Source organism: Dermochelys coriacea, chromosome 1, assembly GCF_009764565.3.
Source record: "Dermochelys coriacea isolate rDerCor1 chromosome 1, rDerCor1.pri.v4, whole genome shotgun sequence".
In the NCBI taxonomy this organism is placed as follows: Eukaryota; Metazoa; Chordata; order Testudines; family Dermochelyidae; genus Dermochelys; species Dermochelys coriacea.
The window spans coordinates 111,523,797-111,548,575 of NC_050068.2; the positions used below are offsets into that span (position 1 = coordinate 111,523,797).

At 44.9% G+C, this 24,779-nt stretch overlaps 1 protein-coding gene across 13 annotated transcripts in view; it reads left to right on the forward strand.

Moving 5' to 3' along the window:
• Window positions 1-24,779, forward strand: part of TFDP1 (transcription factor Dp-1) — a 106,147-nt gene that overhangs the window by 75,838 nt on the left and 5,530 nt on the right. For 12 of the 13 annotated variants that reach the window (XM_043506876.1, XM_043506973.1, XM_038416431.2 and 9 more), the window contains exons 9-11: window positions 4,926-5,077; window positions 7,822-7,988; window positions 21,906-21,987. In XM_043506876.1, the coding sequence (XP_043362811.1) occupies window positions 4,926-5,077; window positions 7,822-7,988; window positions 21,906-21,987 (401 nt within the window). Of the gene's footprint in view, window positions 1-4,925; window positions 5,078-7,821; window positions 7,989-21,905; window positions 21,988-22,141; window positions 22,218-24,779 lie in introns of all 13 variants that reach the window. The other variant, XM_043507108.1, reaches the window with a different exon arrangement.

Genomic DNA, 24,779 nt, shown 5'->3' on the forward strand with positions numbered 1-24,779 from the left:
CTGACTGATTTTATTGAATAGCAGCTGGAGTCACAGCAATACCAATTTAAGGCCATTATTGAGGAAAGCCAATTAGTGGCAAAGACAACACTGCAGTCTGTCCTCGATGCAGCTGACACAGTGGCGAGGTCCATCTGCATGGCAGTGGTCATGCAATAAGCATTGTGGCTTCATTTGTTGGGCTTCCCAAAGGAGGTACAGTCAACTGTTGAAGGCCTGCCTTTTGAGGGCATGAAGCTCTTCACAGAAAAGACTGATGCCTCCCTTCACACCCTGAAGGACTCTAGGGCCACTGTCCTTTCACTGGTCATCTACATGCCAGGAGAAAAAAAAGGAGGTTCAGTCCCTAATCCCAGCATAGACCATGCACACCCCAATATCTGGCTCAATGCCACTACAAGCTACAGAGAAAGAAAAGGAAATTTTCTAGGTGTAAACCACCTGGCCTGCAATCTTCCTCATCCCAGCTGTCTTCGTCCAAACGCTAATTTTGACAGGTTGGTCAAGGCGTGGATAGACCACTCCTCCAAACCACTACAGCCGACCAATGCTGTATACCGATTTAGCCACCCATTGGCAGCGTTCCGCAGTGCCTGGGAAAACATAACATTGGACCAATCGGTCATAGAGATCATTCACATTGGGTATTCCATCCATTTTACCTCCTTACACCCTCTACAACACCTTTCCCCATCCTCTTCAGGGACCCCTCTCACAAGAATTTACTACAACAAGAGATAGATCGCTACCTCCAGTTAGAAGCCATAGAACCAGTACCTCAACATCTACAAGGCAAAGTGTTCTATTCTCTGTATTTCCTAATACCCAAGACGAAGAGAGATTGGAGCTCCTATACTAGATCTCAGACCTCTCAAGTTTGTCAAAGCTCAGAAATTCAAAGTGGTCACTTTAGCAACGATCATTCCAGTGTTAGAACAGGGAGACTGATTTTTGGCCCTCAATTTTTAGGATACCTAATTTCATATCTGTCCTACCATCTCACAGCCAATTTCTCAGATTCACTCTAGAACAAGACCACTACCAATGCACAGTGCTCTCCTTTGGACTATCATCAGTCTGAAGAGTATTTTCCAAAGTTGTCTCGGTAGTAGCCATGCACTTACGCTCCCAAGGGATCATAATTTAGCCTTATCTGGATGATTGCCTTCTCAAAGCCCCATCTCTCCTAGAGGCTCACCAAGTCACCAAAACTACAATATGCCTGTTTATAGAATTGGGCCTATAGATCAACGCCTAGAAGTCAACCCGCATTCTCGTATAGCATCTGGAATTCATAGGCGCAGACTTTGATGCGCTATGGGCCACAGTTCTTCTACGTCGTCATAGATTTCTCTCCCTGGTCGCACTCCATAGAGACCATACAAAGCAGCCTGCTAAAATCAGCCAGACACTGCCTCCAACTTTTGGGGCATGTGGCAGTGAGCACAGCAGTAATACCACATGCCAAGCTTCACATGTGATGCCTTCAGCTGTGGTTCAGCTCAGTTTGCAGACCAAACCAGGCCAGGTTAGAGAAACCCCTATCACCACTCTCCAGGATCAAAAACTTCTTAGACCAGTGGAAAGACCCAACCAACATTTGCAGAGGGATTTCCTTCTTGCAACTTCATCTGTTATTGCTTATCACCACCGACACATGGCTCATAGGGTGGGGTACACATCTAAATGACCTCACCACGCAAGGCAAGTGGTCACCCACGGAGATGTCCCTTCACATCAGTGTTCTCAAGCTCATGGTGGTCCAGAATGCTTGCACCCACTTCCTGTCATTGATCAAAGGATCACACATGAGAATTCTAACAGACAACATAGCCTGCCTGTATTACATAAATCAACAAGGGGGAGTCAGGTCACCCTCTCTTTGTACAGAAGTGTTAAGACTGGAACTGGTGTATCTCCCACAACATCACACTGTCAGCAGCCTATTTCCTGGGCACACAAAACTCAGTCAGTCTCAGCCCTTTTCTACACTGGGGCGGGGGGATCAATCTAAGTTATGCAACTTCAGCTACGTGAATAACATAGCTGAAGTCGACATACTTGCATCGACTTACCGTGGTGTCTTCTCCGTGGGGGAGCAGCAGCAGTTTACTCACCATCAGCTCTGTCTGTGCCTCTTGTGGCGCTGGAGTACAGGAGTCGACGGGAGAGTGCTCGGGACTAGGTTTATCATGTCTAGACTAGACTAAACATGACATGATGACTAGCATATGTCATTCTGATCACTCCTACTTGGCCAAGACAAACCTGGTACCTTTACATGTCACAGTTCACGACATGCCCACCGATCTCTTTCCCAGTCATTCCGTACCTCCTCTCCCAGGACAGAGGACATACCCTACATCCCAACTTGGGGGTTCTTCACCTCAAGGTATGGCTTCTTGGTTCAAACACCTAGAAAGCTTTTGTTCGAAGGAGATGTAAGAGTAGTATTATACAGAAGGTCCTCAACACAACGTTCCTACCTGCAAAAATGGTCCAGTTTTGGATTTGGTGTACTTCCCAACAGATTTCCCTGACATCCTCAACTCTTCCACATATCTTAGATTGTGCGCTGGCCCTAAAAAATCAGGGTGATCTCTAAGCTCTCTGAGGCCACCTAGCAGGTATATCAACCTTCCATCAGCCAGTAGATGGATACTCTGTGCTATCATACCCAACTACTGAAAGGTTCCTCACTGGTATAGTAAACCTCTTCCCACAACTTTGACTTCCTACTCCTACATGGGACCAAAACCTGGTACCAAAAGTACTGACTAGGCTTCCCTTTGAACCCATGACCACCTGTTTTGCTTATGTACCTCTCAGTGAAAACGGCCTTCCTGATAGCTATTACCTTAACTAGGAAAAATAGTAGCTTTGATGGCGCATGGTATTCTTTTGGGATAAGGTTATGCTCAGGCCACGTCTGAAATTCATTCCTAAAGAAATTTCCCTGTTTCACATGAATCAATTGATTAATATTCCAACCATCTATCCCAAGCCTCACAGAGACAACCCGGAGGCTATGTTACACACTCTCTAGATGTCAGGAGAGCCCTAGCCTTTTACCTGCACAGGACAAAGGTGTTCAGGAGGTCCCACAGGTTTTTCCTTTCCATTGCAGAAAGATCCAAGGGCTCGGCAATATCAGCCCAAAGACACTCCAAGCGAGTATCCAGCTGCAACACAGACACTGTTAGTAAGTTTGCATTATGACCTCTCCAGCTACTATTTGTACACACTCAACAAGGTCCTCATCCGTCACCTTATTCAAGAGTCTCCCTAGCTCAGAGATCTGTAGAGTGGCGACATGGGAATCAGTCAACATTTTCACAGAACATCATGTGATCACTGGGGACTACACCTCCAATGCCACCTTTGGCTCCACAGTGCTGTCTTCTGTAACTTACACCACTTTGAAGTCCCAGCCCTCCAGAAGGGATACTGCTCAGGAATCACCTACAGTGGAGCACCCATGGGGACACTACTTGAAGTAGTTATTCACCTTGTGCAGTAACAGTGGGGTCTTTGAGATGTGTGTTCATATGGGTGCTCTGCAACCCACCCTCCTCCCCTCTACTTTGCAGAGTTCTTGTCAATGACTCTGCAGTAGAGAAGGAACTGAGGGGGCTTAGCCCATGTGCGCTGACTAACCTCATGGCACAGCACAAGGAGAGACATCGCATGTGCAGGCCTAATGGATGCTGCTACTGAAGTTCTCCAATCAGCAGTGCAGGGCACAAGCACATCTACAATGGAGCAGCCGTAGGGACATGCATCTCAAAGAACCATCATTACTTCACAAGGTGAATAATTACTACTTCTATTTACTATTGTAGGTGGGAGGAAGGAGGAGTTAGAATGGAGTCTGGTATGTCAGGAATGGGGAGTTCAAACTAATTTTTCTTGAAGTTTTACCACCACTCCTCCTCTGTTGTCAGAAGCCACAACTGCCCCTCAATAGTGGTTAAAATCTCCAGTTTTCCCCAAACTTTTATGCATTTTTCAGTGCATAATTGTGACACTTTTACAAATTGAAATCTGAGGGCATTCTGAACACTGTTTGTCTTGTGTGTACTTACAGTTGCAAATATTGTTGTTAGGCACGATCAGCAATGGTTCTGGTTTGTAGTGTAGACATAACTTCAGGCTAAAGATTCAGAAAAAAACCTGACTGTATTGCTATAAATGCTGTTGTGACTGGGTGCTGGTATGGGCTGTTTGGCAAATGGTTTATTTTTCCACAGACAGTAGAAGCTTTCTGTGGAAAATTTAGTTTAGTTGAAAATCTAATTTTCTAATGGAAGCTTTTCAGCCAACCCTAGTGTTGGGTTATGGTAGGGTTTCTCAAATTCATTGCACTGCGACCTCCTTCTGACAACAAAAATGACTGCATGACCCCAGAAGGGGAGACTGAAGCCTGAGCCCACCAAAGCCCCACCATCCTAGGCAGAGGGACTGAAGCCAAAACCTGAGCTCCGTCAGGGGGGCTGAAGCCCTTGGGGTTGGAGCTTTGGCCCTGGGCCCCAACAAATCTAATGCCAGCTCTGGCGACCCCATTAGAATGGGGCCTCAACTCACTTTGGGGTCCCGACCACAGTTTGTGATCTGCTGGGTTATGGTATCCTTGACTTGTGTTCAGTAACATTAAAGAAGTGATGGAGCATTTACATGATAAATGTCTGCTTTTTTAGTTTCAAAATATTTTCATTAAACTAAACTGGTTAATTCCAAATGTCATATTTTAGTTATTTACAAGTTTGGAAAAAGTTGACAGTGTCAAGCATGTTTCTTTTAAATACTGAGATTCCTAATTCTGCTTTAGTTTCTTCAGAGACACCACAAATTACATTTTAATAAGAGAACAAAGAAGGAATAATTGTTAAATGTGTAGTTTTGTAACCCACTATTACTTTTTGCAGCAAATTGCCTTCAAGAATCTAGTTCAACGAAATCGTCAAACAGAACAACAGGCAAACCGACCACCGCCTTCCAATTCTGTCATACATCTGCCATTTATCATTGTGAACACCAGCAAGAAGACCGTGATCGATTGTAGTATTTCAAATGACAAGTAGGTTGTTCATAAATTTTTTTAAGTACCTCATCAGAATCAGGAAGCCTGCTAAACAATCAGTTGGGGCCACTGGACTATCAAGGTGCTAAAGGAACACTCATGGAAGATAAGGTCGTTGCGGAGAAGCTAAGTGAATTCTTTGCATCAGTCTTCACTGCAGAGGATGTGATGGAGATGCCTATACCTGAGCCATTCTTTTTAGGTGACAAATCTGAGGAACTGTCCCAGATTGAGGTGTCAGTAGAGGAGGTTTTGGAACAAATTGATACATTAAAGAGTAATAAGTCACCAGGATCAGATGGTATTCACGCAAGAGTTCTGAAGGAACTCAAATATGAAATTGCAGAACTACTACCTGTGGTATGTAACTTATCATTAAAATCACCTTCTGTACCAGATAACTGGAGGATAGCTAATGTGATACCAATTTTTAAAAAAGGCTCCAGAGGTGGTCCTGGCATTTGTGGGCTGGTAAGCCTAACTTCAGTACCAGGCAAATTGGTTGAAACTATGGTAAAGAACATAATGATCAGACACACAGATGAACACAATTTGCTGGGAAAGAATCAACGCTGCTTTTATAAAGGGAAATCATGCCTCACGAAAATGTTAGATTCTTGGAAGGGGTTAACAGACATGTGGACAAAGGTGATTCAGTGGGAATAGTGTACTTGCGCTTTCAGAAAGCCTGTTACAGGGTCCCTCACCAAAGGCTCTTAAGGAAACTTAGCAGTCATAGGATAAGAAGGATGGTCATCTTGCGGATCAGTAACTGGTTAAAAGACAGGAGACAAAGGGTAGGAATAAATGGTCAGTTTTCATAGAGCAGAGATGTAAATAGGAGAGTGCTCCAAGGAGCTATACTGGGACTAGTGCTGTTCAACATATTCATAAATGATCTGGAAAAAAGGGTAAACACTGCGGTGGCAGAGTTTGCAGATGATAAAAAATTACTCAAGATCTCCAAGTCCAAACCAGGCTGCAAGGAGTTACAAAGGGGTCTCACAAAATAGTGACTGGACAACAAAGTAGCACATGAAATTCAGTGTTGATAAATACAAAGTAATTCATAGTGGAAAGCACAATCCCGACTGTACATACAAAATGATGGGGTCTAAATTAATTGTTACCACACAAGAAAGATCTTGGATTCATTGAGTGGTTCTCTGAAAACATCAGCTCAGTCTGCAGTGGCAGTCAAAAAAGCGAACAATTTTAGGAACCATTAGGAAAGAGAAAATAAGACAGTAAATATCATAACTTCCCTCTTAAAATCTGTGCTATGCCCACATCTAAAATACTGTTTGCAGATCTGGTTCCCCTCATCTCAAATAAGATATATTAGAAACTGAAAATGTACAGAGAAGGGCAACAAAAAGTATTAGGGTTATGGAACAGCTTCCATATGAAGAGAGATTAAAAAGACTGGGACTGTTCGGCTTGGGAAAGAGACTAATGAAGGGAGATGATAGAGGTCCATAAAATCATGAATGGTATGGAGAAAGTGAATAGGGAACTCTTATTGGCCTCTTCACATAACGCAAACACCAGAGTCCCCGATTAAATTAATAGGCAGGAGGTGTAAAACAAATGGAAGTACTTCTTCAAATAACACGGTCAACCTGTGGAACTTGTTGCCAGGAGATGTTTTGAAGGCCAAAACTATAACTGAATTCAAAAAAGAATTGATAAGTTCATGGAAGATAGGTAAGGCTATGTTTTAGGCATGGGTATTTTTAATAAAAGTCATGGGCAAGTTGCGGGCAATAAACAAAAGTTCATGGTCTGGCAGAGTACTGCAGGTGCTCTGGGGAGAGCCCTGGGGGGCGCTGCAGGTGCTGGGGGGGGAGGGGGAGAGACGAGCCTGGGAATGGCAGGCTCCCTACTTGGCTCCACGCCTCCCCAGAATTGGCGACATCCCTCAGATCCTAGGCGGATGTGTGACCATGCAGCTCTGTGCATGGCCTCCACCCCAAGCACCGCCTTCGCAGATTCTGTTGGTCGGGAACCACCGCCAATGGGAGCTGCGGGGGCAGTGCTTTCAGGTAGGGGCAGCACTCAGAGCCCCCTGGCTGCGCCTCCATGTCGCCAGTTCTGGGGAGTACCCCCAAGGTAAGCGCCACCCAGAGCCCTCACCCTCTCCCACCCAAACTCCTGCTGCTGGGGGCGGGGGATGCGGTGGCCTGAGACTGTCCCAGCAGCGGCCATCGCAAAAGTCCCGGAGGTCCCAGAAAGTTATCTCCATAACAAACTCGCAGCCTTAATCATAAGTCCATCAATAGATATTAGCCAAGATGATCAGGGGTGCAACCCCATGCTCTGGGTGTCCATAAACCTCTCATTTTCAGATGCTGGGAGTGGATGAGAGGGGATGGATCACTTGATGATTGCCCTCTTCTGTTTATTACCTTTGACGCATCTTGCATTGGCCACTCTTGGAAGATGGGATACTGAGCTAAATGGACCATTGGTCTGACCCAGTATGGTCATTTTTGTGTTCTTATGGGTCTGCAGCTAAATCTCCTGTTAATGGTTTGGGTGACATGCAATGTTTTCATGATTTGTCTCTTATATAGTTAGGGTATGAATTTTGAGACATTGGAATTGCTCACTAGAACAAAATATTAAGGCTACATATGTTGTTATGCCATGCTTTCATTTTCTTGAAGTGCCACTCTGTTGGAAATGTTTTGGAAAAATTAGTGCAAGTAATTCAAGCTGATTGAATTTCTCGCCTCCAGGTTTGAATATCTATTTAATTTTGACAATACTTTTGAAATTCATGATGATATAGAAGTACTAAAGCGAATGGGAATGGCTTGTGGGCTTGAATCTGGAAGCTGTTCAGCAGAGGACCTAAAAATTGCAAGGAGTTTGGTTCCTAAAGCTCTGGAACCATATGTGACAGGTTAGTTACTCAAAGTAAGATTTCTGTTGTTTTCCTCTTTGAAATAGGACTTGAGGAAAAACTGGTTGAATTAGAACTCTGACTTGACCCATCTATAAAATGTTTAGTTTAACTTTTGATTAGCCAACAGTGTAGATATTTAACTTACTCTTAAATTTGTATGTTGTTGTAGGATGTAAGTGGTAAGAACAAGACTGAATTTTTTCCCTTTTTCAAGTGATTGTCCTATGTGTACTGTACTTCAGGATGCACATGCACCCAGGTCTGAAGATTTTTCTCTAGCAGGGTCTGTCTGGTCATCATGTGTGCCCTCGCTCTCCTGCTCCTCACTCAAGAAGATCAAGGAGCTGCCGGACTGCCATTGTCTTAGTTCTTTCTTCCATTGGTGATTGTGGATGGAGCTTCACAGTTTGTGCCAACTTTTTCAGCTTCTCTTCATAAATAGTTAAAAAAAAATAAAATTCTATAGTGCTCTAGCAAGATGACAGCTCTGCTATATAGTAAATGTTAAGATCAGCTTTCTGTTTAAAGTCTGTTTATTCTAGGGGTTCTAAAAGCCATAGTTAATGAGATTGCCTTGAAATTTGTTGTGCTTCGTAGAAGTACGGGGTACAGTCAGTGACTGAAATTTGGGGTCACCTAACCAATGGGTTCCAGAGAGATTAGTATCGGGGAAAACCAGCTTGTTTTAAAAATTGGCACATTCTAAAAATTGAAAATGTTTTTTGCTCACAAATAGAGATTGAACCAGGGCTCAGATCATTGCACCAGGTACTCAAATGCTCAAAGGTTACCCCAACAGAATGCATGGCACCCACCACCCTTTTGGGGGAAATCAAATTAAAAATTGAAAAAGTTTGCTTCTCCAGTTAGACATGCCAAGGCTCACATGCCTAATGGTTTATGCTGAACATGTACAGAGAGGGGCTATCTGGAAAACTACCTCTACATAGAATCACAGAAATGTATGACTGGAAGGGATCTCAATAGTTCATCTAGTCCAGCCTCTTGGACTGAGGCAGGACTAAGAATTATCTAGATCGGGGTCCCCAACGTGGCACCCCACTGCTGAAATGCGGCTGCTGAAGAACCGCCCACCGAAATGCTGCTGAGAAGCATTGCCATTTCTAGGAGGCATTTCAGTGGTGACGCTTCTTGCCACTGTCACATTTCGGCAGCGGGGTGCCTGGCGCCCACCACAGTCACCTGGAAATAGGAATATGCTGTTCCCACAGAAAGGTTGGGGACCACTGATCTAGACCAGTGATGGGCAACCTGCGGCTTGTCAGGGTAATCTGCTGGTGGGCCGCCAGACCATTTGTTTACATTTGCATGGCTGTCTGCAGCTCCCAGTGGCCGTGGGTCACCGTTCCCGACCAATGAGAGCTGCAGGAAGCGGCGTGGGTTGTAAGTTGCCCATCACTGATGTAACCATCCCTGCCAGTGTTTGTCTAACCTGTTCTTAAAAACCTCCAATTAGGAGGATTGTGGAACCTCCATAAGGAATTTTGTTCCAGTGTTTAACTACTCTTACTGTTAAGAAGTTTTTTGTAATGTCTAACCTAAATCTCCCTTGCTGCAATTTGAGCCCAATACCTCTCATCCTGTGCTCAGCGTATAAGGAGAACTATTTATTACCCTCATCTTTATAGCAACCTATGACCTACTTAAAACTTATGTCGCCACTCAGTCTTCTCTTCTCCAGACTAAACAAACCTTTTTTTTTTTCCCCCCTCAAGTTTTCCTCATAGGTCTCATTTTCTAAACCTTTAATAATTTTTGTTGCTCTACTCTCGGCTTTCTCCAATTTGTCCACATCATTCCCGAAGTGTGGTGCCCAGAACGCAGTACTTCAGCTGAGGCCTTATAACTGCTGAATAGAGTAAAATAATTGCTTCTTTTATCTTGCTTCCAAGATTCCCACTAATACAGCCCAGAATGTTTTACTTTTTTAGCAACAGTATTACATTGCCGACAATAAACCCAGATCCTTTTCTGCAGTACTCCATCACAGGTAGTCATTTCCCATTTTGTATTTGTGCAGTTAATTATTCTTTCATAAGTGTAGTACCTGGCATTTGTCCTTACTGAATTTCATCCTATTTATTTCAGATCATTTTGGATTCTAATCCTGTCATCCAACACCTCCCAGCTTGGTATCATTGGTAGACTTATAAGTATACTCTTTATGGTGGTATTCAAGATCTTTATAAATTATTTGAATAGAGCAGACCCAAGACAGATCCCTGTGGGATAACATTCAGTATGCCTTCCAGATTGATTGATTGAAAACACTGATAACTACTCTGAGTACACTTTTCCATCCAGCTGTGCACCCATCTTATGGTAGGTTTGTCTAGGCTGTATTTCCCTAGTTTGCTTATGAGAAGGTCATGTGAGACTGTATCAGAAGCCTTACTAAAGAAGAGATATATCCCATATACTGCTTCCCCCCGCATCCACAAGGCTCGTTACCCCAAAGAAGGATGTTAGGTTGGTTTGACATGATTTGTTCTTGACAAATCCATGTTTATTATTTCTTCTCATCTTATTATCTTGTAGGTGCTTACAAATTGATTGCTTGATTGTTTTCTTCATTATCTTTCTGGGTACGGAAGTTAAGCTGATTAGTCTGTAGTTACATTAGTTGTCCTTATTTCCCTTTTATAGTTAGGTACTCTATTTGCCCTTTTGCAGTCCTCTGAAATCTCTCTTGTCCTCCACCAGTTCTCAAAGATGATCACAAGGAGCTTGGAGAGCGCGCTCTCTCTCTCTCTCCCCCCCCCCCCCCCCCCAGCCAGTTCCTTAAGTATTCTAGGATGTATTTTGTCAGGCCCTGCCAACTTGAAGATTCTAACTTGTCAAAGTAATTCTTTACTTTTCTTTCTCTATTTTAAGCTCAGATCCTACCCGATTTACATTGATATTCATTATTATAGTTGTCCAATCGCTGCTAACTTTTTTTGTTGAAAACTGAAACAAAAAAGGGGTTTTTTGGGGAGGGGGGCATTGCTGTGTTTTCTGTTACTACCTTTCCCTACTCATAGAGTAATGGGCCTACTGTGTCCTTGGTCTTCCTCTTGCTTCTAATGTATTTGTAAAATATTTTCTTGTTACCCTTTTTCCCTAGTTAACTTAATCTCATTCTGGCCTTTCTAATTTTGTGTCTACATGCTTAGTTGTTTTTTAATATTCATCCTTAATAATTCGACCTAATTTCCAGTTTTTGTATGACTCTTTTGAGTTTCAGGTCATTGAAGATCTCCTGATTTAAGCCAAGGTTGTCTCTTACTATACTTTCTTTCCTACATGCTGAAATAGTTTGCTTTTGTGCCCTTAATGTCTGTTTTTAAAAAAAAAAAAAAAACCCTGCTCATTCTCCTGAACTGTTTTTCCCATTAGACTTGCTAAAGTCTGCTTTCTTGAAGTCTATTGTCTTTATTCTACTGTTTTCCCTCTTACCATTTCTTAGAATCATGAACTCATCATTTTGTGATCACTTTCACCGAAGCTGCCTTCCATCTTCAAATGAGTTACTCCCTGTTTGTCAGGATCAGATCTATGATATCCTCTCCCTCGGACACTTTCTCCACCTTCTGTAATAAAAAGTTATCTCCAATGCATTCCAAGAACATGTTGGATAATCTGTGCCCTGCTGTGTTGTTTTCCAAATAGGTGTCTGAGTAGTTGAAGTCCCTCATCATCAAGTCCTGTGTTTTGGATGATTTTGTTAGTTGTTTAAAAAAGGCCTTATCCACCTCTTCTTTCTGTTAGGTGGTCTACAGTGGACTCCTACCAGGACATCACCCTTGGGGTTTTTTTTACCCCTTTTAGCCTTACCCAGAGGCTTTCAACAGGTTTGCCTCCAACTTCTGTCTTGACCTCCGTGCAAATGTATACATTTTTGATATACAAAGCAACATCACCTCCTTTTTTTCTCCTGCTTGTCTGTATTGAACAAGCTGTACCCTTCTATACTAGTGTTCCAGTTATGTGAATTATCCCGCCAAATCTCTGATGCCAATTATGTTGTAACTGATTATTCACTTAATATTTCTAGTTCTTCCTGTTTATTTCCCCTCACATCGTAGGATTTAGGTGGCTCCAAGGGTATGATGATGTCATGGAATTTGAGCATCGTGTCAGAGTTCAAATCCAACTCGGGGTAGAAATTTGAAATTTAAAAAGCCCCAGGCATATTGCTCCAATCTTTCTTTGTCAAAAGATGGATGTTTTGGGGAAATGTAATCTGAGTACAGTAGAATATTCAAAAACACTGAAGCTATTTTTTTTAAAGGAAAATAAACTACAACAAGCAAATGCTTGCTAGGGGAGGGGAGGGTGACTAACAATGGAAGAGTATGTGGGAATAGGATGAGAAGAGGGATTGGGGGATCAGGTGATGAGGAGAGGGAGGGGAGTGGTAGAAGATTGAGATGGGGGATGAGTGAGGTGCCTGTTAGCCCTTCAGTCCCCTCCCAGGTCTGTACTACAATCTGGGAGCCCCTAGGCTATCTACAGGTGTGTTATGATTCCCACTCCCCTTTTCCTGCCCATTTATGTGAGCCAGGTTCTAGAAGGGGCTCATCTATCGTGCCGGGGGTCTGAGCCCCTCTTCCTCCCCCTATCTGAGCTGAGATCTGAGGTTCCTGGTCCCTGGGAATGTCTAAGCCCTGTTCCCTGCCCCACAATGTGTACCAGGTTCTGGGTGGGCCCTGCCTCTTCCCCCCCCTCCCCCCATGTGAGCCAAGTTCCAAAGGGGCATGCCTTTCTAGTAGCTTCCAAGCCCATTCCCCACATATGAGCCAGAATCTGGGGTTGCCCTTCCCCTCTGGGAGGTGAGTTTACAAGAGTCCTGTTTGGAGCAGGCACCAAAAACACACTGCTGAGATTAGGATGAAGTGCTGAGAACGGGTATGCTTGACATGTATCAGAAACTCTCCAGCTCTGGGGAGCAGGGAAACACAACTCCCATGCCACATGAATGTGCCAGTTCACAGGTGTCAGAGTTGTATCAGGCTGTGTTCTCTTTCATCTGAGAACATCTCATTAAGTTGAATAGGCAGCTTAACACCTCTCTGATACGCAAACATTTCAAAGTATGATCATTATCCCTACTTTACTGGAGGGGTAGAGAAGCACTGGAGAATCACACACGAGCTGAGTGGACTAGTAGAAAGACCAGTGAACTGAAACTGTTCCCAGCTCTGCCACTGGCTTGCTGAGTGACCTTGGGTAAGTCACTTCACCTCTCTGTGCCTTAGTTTCCCATCTATAACATGGGGATAGTGATGTAAAGTTCTTTATCTATTGATTTAAAAGCACTATATAAAAGCTAGATCTCTTATTACTTATCCCCAGTAGCATATCAACTGCAAACTAGGTGAGAACTACAACTGTCTGTGACCACTAACTCTACCAGCAAACATTTTTGTTCAAAAAAACTAGGAAATTACTTTAATGCAGAGTTCACGTTGCCCAGTGATTAGCTCAGTCTCTTCCAGAACATCAAATTCAGCAAAATTCAGACTTCTTAAAAGCAGCAAATAAATACTTAAGGTAAATGCCTATGCAACCTTAGCTCGGCCCTCTTTGGGGGATTTCCCCCAAGATACCCGTAACACGCATACTAATGTAGTAGAACAGGAGAAGAGCCTGGAGCACTGGACCTGGTGCAAGATATTGATACCTCAAAGACTCTGAACCAAAATTAGGCCATGTATTAAAGTAGATGAAGTTCACTGTTTAGTATGAGGACTTGGCAGATTTGTTAGTGTACTAGGTACTAGATATTTACTTAAATATATTTTAGCTAATACAGATACATCCCAATCTAGTACAAGATAAGATGGTCTGACAAAACAATGAATAGGAATGTTTTGTCCAAGATATCAGGAATAAAGGGCAGTAACAAACAGATGTCATGAAATACATAAGGTGGTGTGTTGTTTATGTATGCATGTCTTAATCTATACATGTAGGGATACTTCACCTTAATTCTTTGTGTGGCTTAGAGGACAGCAGAGATTCTCGCTGCTGACTGTGAGCTGTTTCTTGCAACAGGGCACTCCTGTTAGCATACCTGTAATCACAGATCCAAGGGGGCTAGGACTGCTCTGTGACAGTAAACCTGGCCTTTGCCACTAAATCGTGCCTATGTTCTTTCTTTATAAGTAACATGGAAGTTTGCTGAACAAGCAGGCTACGTTATCTGCTGCTAATAATAATCAAGGACATACAATCTGAACAGACTGAACAGTGTTACTAAGGCAATGATGTTCTGGCCTTCAGCGTTTAACAACACTGGGTGACGCTGTTGAAGCTTCTGAACCAGTTATCTGTGCAGAGCTGGACAGTGCACTAAAAGAATACACATATCCCAGCCAACTAACAACAACTCCCATTCTGCCTTTTCACTGTAATGGACAGTTGCTTCTTGCCCTGTTCTTTACTCAAACACTGAGCTCACTACTCCAACAAAAAACCACACTTGTAACATTTAATAACCATTTACAACCCCTTCACGCTTGCACATAGAATATTACCTAAACCTGTAATTTCCGCTACCCACTATTAAATCCACAGATTGCTGTCTCATCCCACTCAATGCTGGCATCCATGGCAAGAAGACCCTGCTGCCCTGCTACTGATACAATCTACACAATTCTCTGTTGAAATGATGTAGATTGGAAGCTCAAGGTACACTTGCAACTCTTCTGTTTGGTAACATACATGGGAGACGGACCCAGATCTCCTCATATCTTTGAAAACTCGTGGCGAACGGGGGAAGTCCCGGATGACTGGAAAAAGGCTAATGTAGTGCCCATCTTTAAAAAAGGGAAGAAGGAGGATCCTGGGAACTACAGGCCGGTCAGCCTCACCTCAGTCCCTGGAAAAATCATGGAGCAGGTCCTCAAAGAATCAATCCTGAAGCACTTAGAGGAGAGGAAAGTGATCAGGAACAGTCAGCATGGATTCACCAAGGGAAGGTCATGCCTGACTAATCTAATCGCCTTTTATGATGAGATTACTGGTTCTGTGGATGAAGGGAAAGCAGTGGATGTATTGTTTCTTGACTTTAGCAAAGCTTTTGACACGGTCTCCCACAGCATTCTTGTCAGCAAGTTAAGGAAGTATGGGCTGGATGAATGCACTATAAGGTGGGTAGAAAGCTGGCTAGATTGTCGGGCTCAACGGGTAGTGATCAATGGCTCCATGTCTAGTTGGCAGCCGGTGTCAAGTGGAGTGCCCCAGGGGTCGGTCCTGGGGCCCGTTTTGTTCAATATCTTCATAAATGATCTGGAGGATGGTGTGGATTGCACTCTCAGCAAATTTGCGGATGATACTAAACTGGGAGGAGTGGTAGATACGCTGGAGGGGAGGGATAGGATACAGAAGGACCTAGACAAATTGGAGGATTGGGCCAAAAGAAATCTAATGAGATTCAATAAGGATAAATGCAGGGTCCTGCACTTAGGATGGAAGAATCCAATGCACCGCTACAGACTAGGGACCGAATGGCTCGGCAGCAGTTCTGCGGAAAAGGACCTAGGGGTGACAGTGGACGAGAAGCTGGATATGAGTCAGCAGTGTGCCCTTGTTGCCAAGAAGGCCAATGGCATTTTGGGTTGTATAAGTAGGGGCATAGCGAGCAGATCGAGGGACGTGATCGTTCCCCTCTATTCGACACTGGTGAGGCCTCATCTGGAGTACTGTGTCCAGTTTTGGGCCCCACACTACAGGAAGGATGTGGATAAATTGGAAAGAGTACAACGAAGGGCAACGAAAATGATTAGGGGTCTAGAGCACATGACTTATGAGGAGAGGCTGAGGGAGCTGGGATTGTTTAGTCTGCAGAAGAGAAGAATGAGGGGGGATTTGATAGCTGCTTTCAACTACCTGAAAGGGGGTTTCAAAGAGGATGGCTCTAGACTGTTCTCAATGGTAGCAGATGACAGAACGAGGAGTAATGGTCTCAAGTTGCAATGGGGGAGGTTTAGATTGGATATTAGGAAAAACTTTTTCACTAAGAGGGTGGTGAAACACTGGAATGCGTTACCTAGGGAGGTGGTAGAATCTCCTTCCTTAGAGGTTTTTAAGGTCAGGCTTGACAAAGCCCTAGCTGGGATGATTTAACTGGGACTTGGTCCTGCTTTGAGCAGGGGGTTGGACTAGATGACCTTCTGGGGTCCCTTCCAACCCTGATATTCTATGATTCTATGATTCTATGATATCTCAATCACAGCTCTTCTAAGCTGCTCCAACTTACTCCTTTGCCATTTGATGCAGCTATAACACAGTGAATGCTGCTGGAGTGCATGCACAGATGATTCCAAGTGACTATTGCCAGCTAGATGCCTTTTGCCATTTAGTTAGTTTTAGGGGTACACTTCCAATTTGAACTTGCACCTTTCCTCACAGGCAAGAAGTGATCTCTGTATAAACCCCCCTCCCCACCCCCAAAACGAAAAAAACCCTTTGTTCTTGCTACAGGTGTGGGAGACTAGCCAAGGATCCCCAGCTTTAAAAGCTACATCAAGTGCCACAAATTCTTCCTGCTCAGATTACCACACTTGTCTACTGCCTAGAGGAAACCCACATCCCTTGCAGGTGCAGTGTGCAGGACATTCCTGAGTAGGGCCAAACAGTCAAGGGGAGTTTCAACTCCGACGTTCCTCATGGAGGAGTCCACAAAGGTAGGAACAACACCTGTACATCATCCCGAAGAAGATAGTGGCACCTCTTTTTTTGGTCCCACGTGGTTCTGTGTTCTTCAGATCCGAGAGACTTGGGAGAGTAAAGCCAGGACAAATGGGGAAGGGAGACATAAGTGTTCCCACAAGGACAAGAGCGAAGGTTCTAGCTTCAAGCCCTCTAAAAAGTGGCAAAAATCCCCATACTGTACTGAATCATTGGGAGATTCATACTCTGGAGTGGAACTGTCCAGTACTTGGAAGAACTGGACCATGACATCTTTGAAGGGCAAGAGAGCTGTATTTCCAGTGCTGGGATTGGTACTCGACACCAAAATCTGTCATGTCAATACTGCCAGATCTGGCACCCCTTTGGTTACTCGGGTTACAGAAACAACTCCGTTTCACTCCAGCTTGTTTCTTGACTTCAAATTACATCTTTGTGATCCAAGAACTGGATTCATCATTACTTTCCAACCACAGCGCCCAGTATTGAGACTTTAGCCAATACTGAACTCCCTGCAGAATCTCTCTCTGTCCCTGTCCTCGAGTAGGGACCAGATTGTTGCCGGTACCATGGAGTGGAGGCAGATTATCATCATCTCCTTCAGCACTGAGGGTTCACCCACTGCCATTCAGTCCCCCACTTCCAATGAAGATTTTGATCATAGGTGTATCCCATTTAGTTTGGGGAGCACTTCTGTAAGAGCATGTTGCTTAAGGGAAGTATCTCCTCAGGATTCTATGCTTCACATCATCTTGAAACTGAGAAGAGTCAGACTGGCCTACAATTCCTCACGTCCGTGACAGGTCAGTCCAGGTGTTGTTGGACAACATAATGGCAGTTTATTATATCAACAAGCAGAGAGGACCATGCTCCTCACAGCTCTGCACAGAGATTGTTTCCCTTGGAACTGTTGCAGTCTCATGCAAATTACCCTGACTGCCGTCCACTTGCCTGGCATCCAGAACACACTGGACTACTCTTAAAGCAAATGAGATTGGGAGCTGCATGACCTGTCCCTCCCAGGAGATATTTCAGCCATGGAGTCTTCCACAGATCTTCGTGCCACGTGTGAACAAGTGCAATGAGTTTTGTTCCAGAAGGGGTGGAAGCCCAGGCTTTCCATAAGAAGCTTTCCACATACAATGGGTGTGAGCCCTGAGGTACACTTACCCCCAGTTCTCTTGTACCATGGGCATTGAGGAAAATTAGACAGGATAAGGCACAAGTGACTTTCACAGCACTGGGTTGGGCCCATAAGTTCTGGTACCCTGTACTTTTTCAACTGTCAGTCTGGTCCCATCTCCATCATGTCCTGATACAACCCCTCTTATCTCAAGACGAGGGAAGAACTTGCCACTCCAACCCAGCCATGAGGGCATGGTATTTGGGTAGATATTGGAGGAGTTAAAAACATCCTGAGCAGTAATAGAAAGGACATTGCTTCGTAACATTTCCTGGTAATGTGAAAAAGTTTGATGTTTTGCTGTGACCAAGCAAGGAATCTCTCTTCTTTATGAGCACAGATTCTGGACATATTGGACTGTCTCCTATCCCTAAAATCCATAGGGCTGTCTGTTAATTCCCACAGAATACACCTCGCAGCCATCAGCAATTTTCATCTGGTGGACATCTATTCTTTCTCAGCCAGTTATATCCTCCTCTTAAAAGGTATGATTAGAGTCTTCCTTCTGGTGGCTAAACCTATGCCAGCTGTGGTTTGAACCTTTTTTTATCAACCGTGACTAAATCACTTTTTGATCCTCTAGCATCTTGCTTTCTGCTACATCTCTGACTCCTGGGGGAATTCTGCACGTGCGCAGAATTAATGTCCCCCTCAGATTTCTTTGCTTCCTTGCAGAAAAATGACTTTCTGACAGGGAAGCAAAGGGAAGCTGCAAGAGCAGTCATGCGCCACTCCCTAGCTGTGCAGGTACATCGTTTCAGGCACCCAGAGCAACCAGCAGAGAGGTAAATCACCACAGGGCTGGGGACACACCAGCCAGTGGATCCTACCCTGAGCCAGGATTAGCTGCTAGTCCTGGCTGGGCTGGAGGCAGGAGAGGATGGGACTTCCTCTTCCCCTGCAAGGAGTGGCTGGGGATGTGAAACCCACCCTCAGAAATCTCCCCAGCTGCAGGAGTGGGTCTCACATCCCCAGCCACCTCAGCGTCCTCCCCTACTTCCTGCCCCCATTGCTCCTCAGCTGCAGGAGGAGGGGTCACTGTACAGGGAGCTGCTCCCCCATCTGCCCAACCCCTGTGCATCTGGACCTCCTATACCAGACACCCCTGCCAAGCGTCACCTAGAACCCCCCCTAGCCTTCCATACCCGAACCCCACCACATTGAACCTCAACCCCTGCAACTGGAGCTCCCTGCACCCAGACCACATGCCTCCTGACTCCCACCCCTGCACCCAGATGACCCCCATTGAGTTCCCTGCACTTAAACCCCCACCTGCTGCACAACCCTGAGCCCCAACATCCAGACCTCCAGTTAGCTGCACCCTGACCCCCGCCCCATCAAGCCCCACTCCCCCAGCATCAAGACCCTTTTGATGAGACCCCCACACTCAGACCCCTCTGCTGAGCCCCAAGCACTTTCACTTGGAACCCCCTGCAGAGTTCCATTGCTCCTGTACCCCCCCCACACAAGAGCCTCTGTGCATCCAGATCCCCCCACACTTAGACCCCCCCCCACTGAGCTGCCCGCAGAATCCTCTCACCTCACACCTGGATCCCCCCACAATGAGCCCCACCACACTTGGATCCTGCTTGGTTGAGCCTGCCTGCCCCACACCTGGTACGCCTGGTGCACAGGGCCCTAGGGTTTTTGTGGGGCAGGCCCAGGCCTTGTGTTGGATCAGGGTAGGGTGCAGCCTTACCACTGAGTCCTTGTCCAAGGGGTGGGGAGACTGTAGGCTGATCTCTCGCCTTCGTGCAGCCAGTGGCTTGTGTTCCCCACTGCCATGCTGGAGCCTCTGCATTTATTTATTGACAAATAAAACTTGCAGAATTTTAAAATATTGTGCACAGAATTTTTCGGGTTTTTTGGCTTGGAATGCCCTCAGGAGTAATCTCTCTGTGAAGGTAGCGTTTCGGTAGCTATCATGTCAGCCAGAAAATTTTTGGGCGTTAAGGGTGCTCATGGCAGACCTCCCTCATACAATTTCCCACAAAGATAAGGTAATCATGAAATTTCATCAAAAGGTTGTCCCGAAGGTGTATTCTGTGGAAATTAATAGACATTGACCAAAGTATTGACTTACTGGTGTACTACCCTAAACATCAGTTTAGCACGGGACTGGTGTGTCGCTCACTGGATGTGCATAGGACTCTTGCCTTTTATCTGTAAAGGACCAAATCATTTTGAAAGTCTCTTAGGCTCTTTATATCATTTGCAGAATGAATGAAAGGAGAAGCCATTTCCTCCCAGAGGCTGTCGAAATGGATTTTGGGATGCATCCTACTCTGCTGCCTGCTGAACCCTTGAAGGCAGTGTTCGAGCACATTTGACTGGTGCTCAGAAAGCATTGGTAGCTTCCTTTAGAGACATCCTATTACTGATGTCTGCAGAACAGCAATTTGGAATTCCATACGCACTTTTGCTAGACGCTGTGCAGTGGTGCACGTAGCTGCCTGTGGTGCTTCTTTGGGTAGCCTGTTCTGCAATCTGTGTCATAATGCTCCGTGCACCCTCCTCATTAAAAAGAGACTGCTTGTGAATCATGTGGAGTACCCTATGCATAGGGGCAATCACTCGAAGAATATGGGTTACTCATCTTGTAGTAACTTGAGTTCTTCAAGATGTGTAGTCCCTATGTGTAGTGTGCTACCCAACCTGCTCCTTTACTGCCTGGTTTCCCCCAATGTGAATGGCAGTAGAGAAGGAACTAAGAGGGCAGTGGTCCAACAACCCCTTTTATCCCCTCAGTGAGGAGAGCGAGGGCGCATGCACACATCAGACGGACACTGCTTAGGCAAAATCTCCAGTCCTAGGCTCATGGAGCGCATGCACAGCCTGAAGTGCACTACAAAGAGGACAACATATCTCGAGGAATTAAAGTTACCACAATGTGAGTAACACATCCTTTTAGTTTTATTAATGATAACTTTTGTTGTGGAGGAAAACTTAAGGCAATATTCAATTGATTCAATTACAAATGTAAAACATCTGGTAACTGCAAATGTCATTACTGGTTGATTATTTTTTGTTGCCGTGATTGTTACTTCCACCATCTGAGAAGGAAAAAAATCTCAACATGTAGCATTCAAATAGGAAGTATGTTGTTGCATTTTGGAGTCTGATAGTTCTCTGCAGCTCTCTGATTTCATTCCTGCTTATCCCCACTAATGGTGCCACTTTGGGTTTGGGGCTTGAGGAAATGTCTGTGAGAGTGAATGTATTTTTCGAAGTTGAAAGACCTCTTCTCCCCCCTTCCTCCCCCCCGGCTGCAATCAGAGGGAATACTTTGATTGTTTATGCAATTATATTAATTTTAGACATCTGCTCGGGCATAATTTTAAAGCCTGCCTGAATTTGACTAGACCACGGCCAAGCCGAACCCTAGCCCAAGTGTGTTGAGTTGTTTTCATACCTGATCCAAATACTAATAGTCGGGTCTGTTGGGTTTGTGTTAGATTGCAATGGTCTGTTCTCCAACCCAAACTCCATTTTCTTTACCTTGTTTCCTTCAGTGGAACTGGGGGGACAAATTACCCACCCTGCTCCAGCCCAGTGAGTCAGTTCCCCACTCCTTTGGGCCATTCCCATGGAAACTGTGCCAGTGCCACTGCCTCATCCTTAGGTCTTGTCCTGGCTCCTCCCCACACCCTATATCTGTCTCCAGCCGCCTCCTGCCCATGGGGCTGGTGTGGTGATGGCTGAATGCCCCATTCCAGCCAGCCACCATCACCTCACTGCTAGATCTCTGCTGCGGAGTGAGTGTGCTGACAAGTCTCAGCATTTCTCATTCTGCAGTGTACAAACACAGCAAGCTGCCAGTGTCGGGCAGGAGTGGGATACACAACTATCACTGCACCAAAGCCAGAAGCAGGAGGAAGTGATCAGAGACTATTAGACCTGAGCCCAGAAGTGTCAGGCTGTCTTCAATTCAACCTGAACCCAACACTTGTAGTCGGAATCCATTGAGTTTGAGTCTGTTTGTATGTGGTATTGTTGAATGTATTTTAGAAGTATACACTTTTTTTGTTTTACAGAAATGGCTCAGGGATCAATCAGCAGTGTATATGTAACATCTTCATCAGGTTCCACTTCAGATGTCACTAGATTTTCTGCCAGGTAAGTTAATGCATAAATTAGTGTTAGCCTGTATTCCATACGCTGTACTGTCTCTAGTTCTGCCTCAGCTACCTGGTGTGTCAGATTTTTTTTTTTTAAGGTAATTCTGAGACAGGCATTATTTTTGCTATAATTTACTCGTATTTCTTACCAGTGCCTATCTACCTCTTGGGGGAGCAAATGGACTGACCATCACTTGAGGCAGCTACCTCCTTTTGACATATTCATATAATTGAATTGTGGTTAATGTATGATGAGCTAAGCAGTAACCTGTCACAAAACATGGGGAAATAAATTAGCTAGACTAGGATTAGTATAGAATAGTTTAGTTTAGGTTTTAAGTTTAGAGAAGGACTTTTTTCATACCACAGAGATACCATCTGGGCAGGATTCTTGTTTGGTCATGGCTCCCTAACGCAAGGTTTGAACAACTTAATTTCTTTGCTCATTGACAGCAACAGTAGTGGACAGTTACCTTCTTTATGCACCACTGTAGCCATATACCCATTCTGAGCTTGCCTATTTCCCTCTCTCTCTTGCTCATGTTATGGGTATTAGCTTAGTTTTTGCTGCCTCTTGCAGTAAACATGCTATATTTAAGACACCTTTGCAAAAGCTTTAGGTAGCCTTACATTTAATCTTAACAGAGTAATACACCAAGTGGCGTTAAAAAGCAAATGCAGTAACTCCTCACTTAATGTTGTAGTTACGTTCATGAAAAATGCAACTTTAAGCAAAACGATGTTAAGTGAATCCCATAAGAATTAAAGGGAAATTTTTTTTGCCAGATAAAAGGCATTCTATACATTTTTAAACCATTTTAAACAAGCAGTTTAATACAGGTATAAGTTTTTTAAACAATTTTTAAGAAATAATTTAATATCATTGAGTATGAAGCTTGGTTGAGGTGGAGGAGTCTGAGTGGAAGAGGGTGGATTGTCCGGCTGCTCCTCTTGCTGTTCTTACAAGCACAGGCAATGACTTTGCCGGGGGCGGGGGGCTCAACCCTCAGCCTGTCCACTCCACCCCTTCCCCCAAACCCTCACCCTTAACCCGCCTCTTCTCCCCTTTTACTCTGCATGCCACATCCTCACTCCTCCTCCTCCCCCCCCCCACGTCAATCAGCTATCTAGTGGTGTTCAGGAGGCTGGGAGGGAGGAGTGAGGATGCAGCGCGCAGCCAGTCCCCCTCCCTGCCTCCTGCCTGCTGCAATCAGCTAGTTTGCGGCATTCAGGAAGCTGGGGGGAAGGGGAAGGATGCAGCAGAGGCTGCGCACCACGTCCTCATTCCTCCCCCCATCCTCCTGAATGCCACAAGACAGTTGGCACGGGCAGGAGGCGGGGGGAGCAGGGAGAAGGTGCTGATCCGTGGGGTCTGCCAGTGGGCGGGGGGTGCTGCGGGAGGGAATAGGGGAGCTGATTGGGATCTGCCAGCCATGGACAAAGCAGGCGGCCAAACAACGTTATGGGGAGCATTGCACAACTTTAAATGAGCATGTTCTGTAATGGAGCAGGGACGTAACAGCAAAACAACGTTAAGCAAGAAGATGTTGAGCGGGGAGTTACTGTATTGAAAAGGACAAATTAACTCAACGTGGCCAGCCATTGAATTAGCTACAAAAGTGTCATTTCTGTCCCCCTTTGTCTCCAAGATCATCCATTCAGCCTTCTCCAAAAACTGTATCGAATAAATGGCTTTTATTGCATGCCCAGAAGGTCACCAGATTTGGGTTGTTTTGGATGAAGGAGGATGAGGGGAGCAAGTGCCAGAGTCCCTTGACTATTTCCATACCTTGACATCCTCCTACCTACCAGGATCAACCTGAACTGCCCACGGCAACCTCTAACCCACCCCCACACCCTGTTACTCTCTCCCTACACACACACACACACACACACACACACACACACACACACACACACACACACACACACACACACACACACACACACACACACACACACACACACACACACACACACACACACACACACACACACACACACACACACACACACACACACACACACCCTCTCTTACTCTCTCCCTCTCTTATGGTACAGGACAGGCCAGCATGATTGCAATCTCCAGGTTGTGAATCCCTCTTTCAGGACATGTCTTAATTCACTTGCTTTCCACTACTCGAAAATCGACAAGGGAAAATTTAAATCTGTGATTCTTTCTCTGAAGATACCATTTTGGCAGCTTTCTGTCACTGTCACCTTACCTCGGAGTTTGGAAGGGGAACTTTTGTGAGCATACCACCTGGCTTTATTGCTCTGTCACATTAAAGCACTAAGTTTTCAAATAGTTTTGTTAATGAATGGGCTTTTTTTTCTTTTACTGCATGTTCAAGTCAGGACTGGACAGTTCCAAGCTTTGGGATGATTCAGAACTACCAGTGTGGGGAAGGGTGGGGAATTCTTCCTATATTGTGCTAGGGAGCAGATGCTCAGATGCCAGAATATCTTCAGAGAAGCAGAATTACAAAGTTAGTAAATTTCTCCCTTTTCACCTTCAAGTTTTCACCAAGTTTCTTGTGTAATGATTGGGGCCAAAGTGAATGGGAAACCTTATATACTATAGGCCTTGAAATTTTACCAGGAAATCTACTAGCCAGGGTCTGATACCAAGGTGGAGGCTGTGGATCGTTAGATTGGTGAGAAAACCAATGAACTTGCACCTTTCTTTGCACTGGACTTCTAATATGCACACTATCCTTGCAGTGTGCTGGCACCCCTCAACTTTGTACCACCATATCTTACTATGTCAGATAGGGTTGAAGAGGTTCT